Source organism: Scomber scombrus, unplaced genomic scaffold (genome assembly GCF_963691925.1).
Source record: "Scomber scombrus unplaced genomic scaffold, fScoSco1.1 SCAFFOLD_270, whole genome shotgun sequence".
In the NCBI taxonomy this organism is placed as follows: domain Eukaryota; kingdom Metazoa; phylum Chordata; class Actinopteri; order Scombriformes; family Scombridae; genus Scomber; species Scomber scombrus.
The window spans coordinates 19,566-22,694 of NW_026910488.1; the positions used below are offsets into that span (position 1 = coordinate 19,566).

Below are 3,129 nucleotides of genomic sequence, written 5' to 3' on the forward strand. Positions count from 1 at the left end.
CTGATTATATATGTGACGATAAAGCAGGGTATGCATTAGGGCGTGGCTACGTGGTGATTGACAGGTTGATTGGTTCACAGGTTCAGGAGGGCGCCTCATGCTCCTCCTGATGCCCATATAAGTAGAATCCCTGTTTTTATTTTACCCAGCATGCACTTGAAATTTTCAAGATGGCGCTGCTCAGATCCGATACTATTGGCCTCCGAGCAGCAGTCCACAAACCAATGGGTGACGTCACGGATGTTACGTCCATTTCTTATATACAGTCCCTGTTGCAGACCTTTGTTTTACCTTTTACCCTTTAGCCTGCTGATATGCCTGTTGGACTGATCATTCAATCTTCATTGCCTAACGTCTGCTTTGTGTGTGCATCAACAATTTTTGCCTGATAGATATGGCTAAATATCATTAACCCGTACATACTATTCATACATTTAAGAGCTTTAAAAACATCATATACATTCTCCTGTTCTTTAAACACAACAAGCTCCACTCTGGGATCACATTTCCTTGTTCCCTCACCTCTGATCTACAGATTAAATATGGGTGTAACCAACATGTGACTCAGCACAGACCTGTCAGGCTGCATTCCTGCAGACTCACGTGTTCAGATCAACTTGTTTTGTTTATCAGGAAGTGAAACTCAGACAGTCGTTCCCTCTGAGAGCTGAAATGGCGCAGAAAGATCAGCTGGACCGAGAAACAATCAGCTGTTCGATCTGTCTGGATCTACTGAAGGATCCGGTGACTATTCCCTGTGGACACAGCTACTGTATGAGCTGTATTAAAGGATTCTGGGATGAAGAGGCTCAGAGGAAGATCTACAGCTGCCCTCAGTGCAGACAAACCTTCAAACGGAGGCCTGTCCTGAAGAAAAACACCATGTTAGCAGCTTTAGTGGAGCAGCTGAAGAAGACTGGACTCCAAGCTGCTCCTGCTGATCACTGCTATGCTGGACCTGAAGATGTGGCCTGTGATGTCTGCACTGGGAGGAAGAGGAAAGCCCTCAAGTCCTGTCTGACTTGTCCGGCCTCTTACTGTGAGAATCACCTCCAGCCTCATTATGATGCACCTCCATTAAAGAAACACAAGCTGGTGGAGCCCTCAAAGAACCTCCAGGAGAACATCTGCTCTCCTCATGATGAGGTGATGAAGATGTTCTGTCGTACTGATCAGCAGAGTATCTGTTATCTCTGCTCTGTGGAGGATCATAAAGGCCACGACACAGTCTCAGCTGCAGCAGAAAGGACTGAGAGGCAGAGAGAGCTCGAGGTGAGTCGACTAAACATCCAGCAGAGAATCCAGGACAGAGAGAGAGATGTGAAGCTGCTTCAACAGGAGGTGAAGGCCGTCAGTCGCTCTGCTGATAAAGCAGTGAAGGACAGTGAGAAGATCTTCACTGAGCTGATCCGTCTCCTCCAGAAAAGAAGCTCTGATGTGAAGCAGCAGATCAGATCCCAGCAGGAAACTGAAGTGAGTCGAGTCAAAGAGCTTCAGGAGAAGCTGCAGCAGGAGATCACTGAGCTGAAGAGGAAAGACGCTGAACTGAAGCAGCTCTCACACACAGAGGATCACAACCAGTTTCTACACAACTACCCCTCAGTGTCGCAACTCAGTGAACCTACAGACTCATCCTGCATCAATATCCTCCCTCTGAGAGACTTTGAGGATGTGACAGCAGCTGTGTCAGAGCTCAGAGATAAACTACAGGACATCCTGAGGGACAAATGGACAAACATCTTACTGACAGGGACTGAAATGGATGCTTTACTGTCCGAACCAGAGCCCAAGACCAGAGCTCAGTTCTTAAAATTTGCACGTGAAATCACTCTGGATCCAAACACAGCACACACACTGCTGTTATTATCTGATGGGAACAGAAAAGTAGAATGGACGAAACAACCACAGTCTTATTCTAGTCACATGGACAGATTTATCGATGCACTTCAGGTCCTGAGCAGAGAGAATCTTACTGGACGTTGTTACTGGGAGGTGGAGAGGAAAGGACTTGGTGATGTTGCAGTCACATACAAAACTATCAGCAGAGCAGGACGTGAATGCGGATTTGGACGTAATAACAAGTCTTGGTCTTTAGATTGTTATGCTAACAGTCATGAATTTTGGTTCAACAACATTAAAACTCCCGTCTCAGGTTCTGGTTCCTCCAGAGTCGGAGTGTACCTGGATCACACAGCAGGTATTCTGTCCTTCTACAGAGTCTCTAAAAAGATGACTCTCCTCCACAGAGTCAAGACCAGATTCACTCAGCCTCTCTATGCTGGACTTTGGGTTGGTGTTGGATCCATAGCTGAGTTGTGTAAAGTGAAATAGACAGAAGTCATTTCAGATTTCATGTGTCAGATGTTGTAATTCTTCATGTTTTTGTCTCCATGTTTCTGAGTTGCTCAGAGCATAGACTGTATATAAGAAATGGACGTAACATCCGTGACGTCACCCATTGGTTTGTGGTCTGCTGCTCGGAAGCCAATAGTTTCGGATCTGAGCAGCGCCATCTTGAAAATTTCAGGTGTATGCTGGGAAAAATAAAAACACGGATTCTACTTATATGGGCATCAGGAGGGGCATGAGGCGCCCTCCTGAACCTGTGAACCAATCAACCTGTCAATCACCACGTAGCCACGCCCTAATGCATACCCTGCTTTATCGTCACATATAAAATCAGGGAGGCCAAAATGTCCCAAATGAAAATCATACTGCATTGAAGAAGGCTTTAAACTAGCGATTGAGACCATAAACACATTTTGAAAATGTTTACTGAGGTTAGAAATCAAGTGAGAAGTTGGTGAATTCTCCATTGACCAAAACGGTCAACCCCTGGTGGCCTTTTGATAGAATGCAGTTTTAAATTACTTCCGCATTGGCCTCCGCTCAGAGGACCGCAGCTCACCACCTGGCTCAGAGATCGTCTGGTATGATAATACGGATATTCAACGCGTTTTAAACTGTATGTAAGTATCATCTATATTATCAGTTTCTTTAAATGTGACTTTTTCCTGTGTGTTTTTATCCATGGAGGCTCTCACTGCTCATCACCATGTACAATCAAACTGTAATGATCATGATAATAATCATTAATGATGTTCTTGTACATAGCTGACATTCTGGGTT

At 45.1% G+C, this 3,129-nt stretch overlaps 1 protein-coding gene across 1 annotated transcript; it reads left to right on the top strand.

Moving 5' to 3' along the window:
- Positions 1 to 672: 672 nt before the first annotated feature.
- Positions 673 to 2,331, top strand: LOC133977059 (tripartite motif-containing protein 16-like). Its single transcript, XM_062415200.1, has one exon. It carries the CDS (start codon positions 673 to 675, stop codon positions 2,329 to 2,331), a length of 1,659 nt encoding a protein of 552 aa, XP_062271184.1.
- Positions 2,332 to 3,129: the final 798 nt, after the last annotated feature.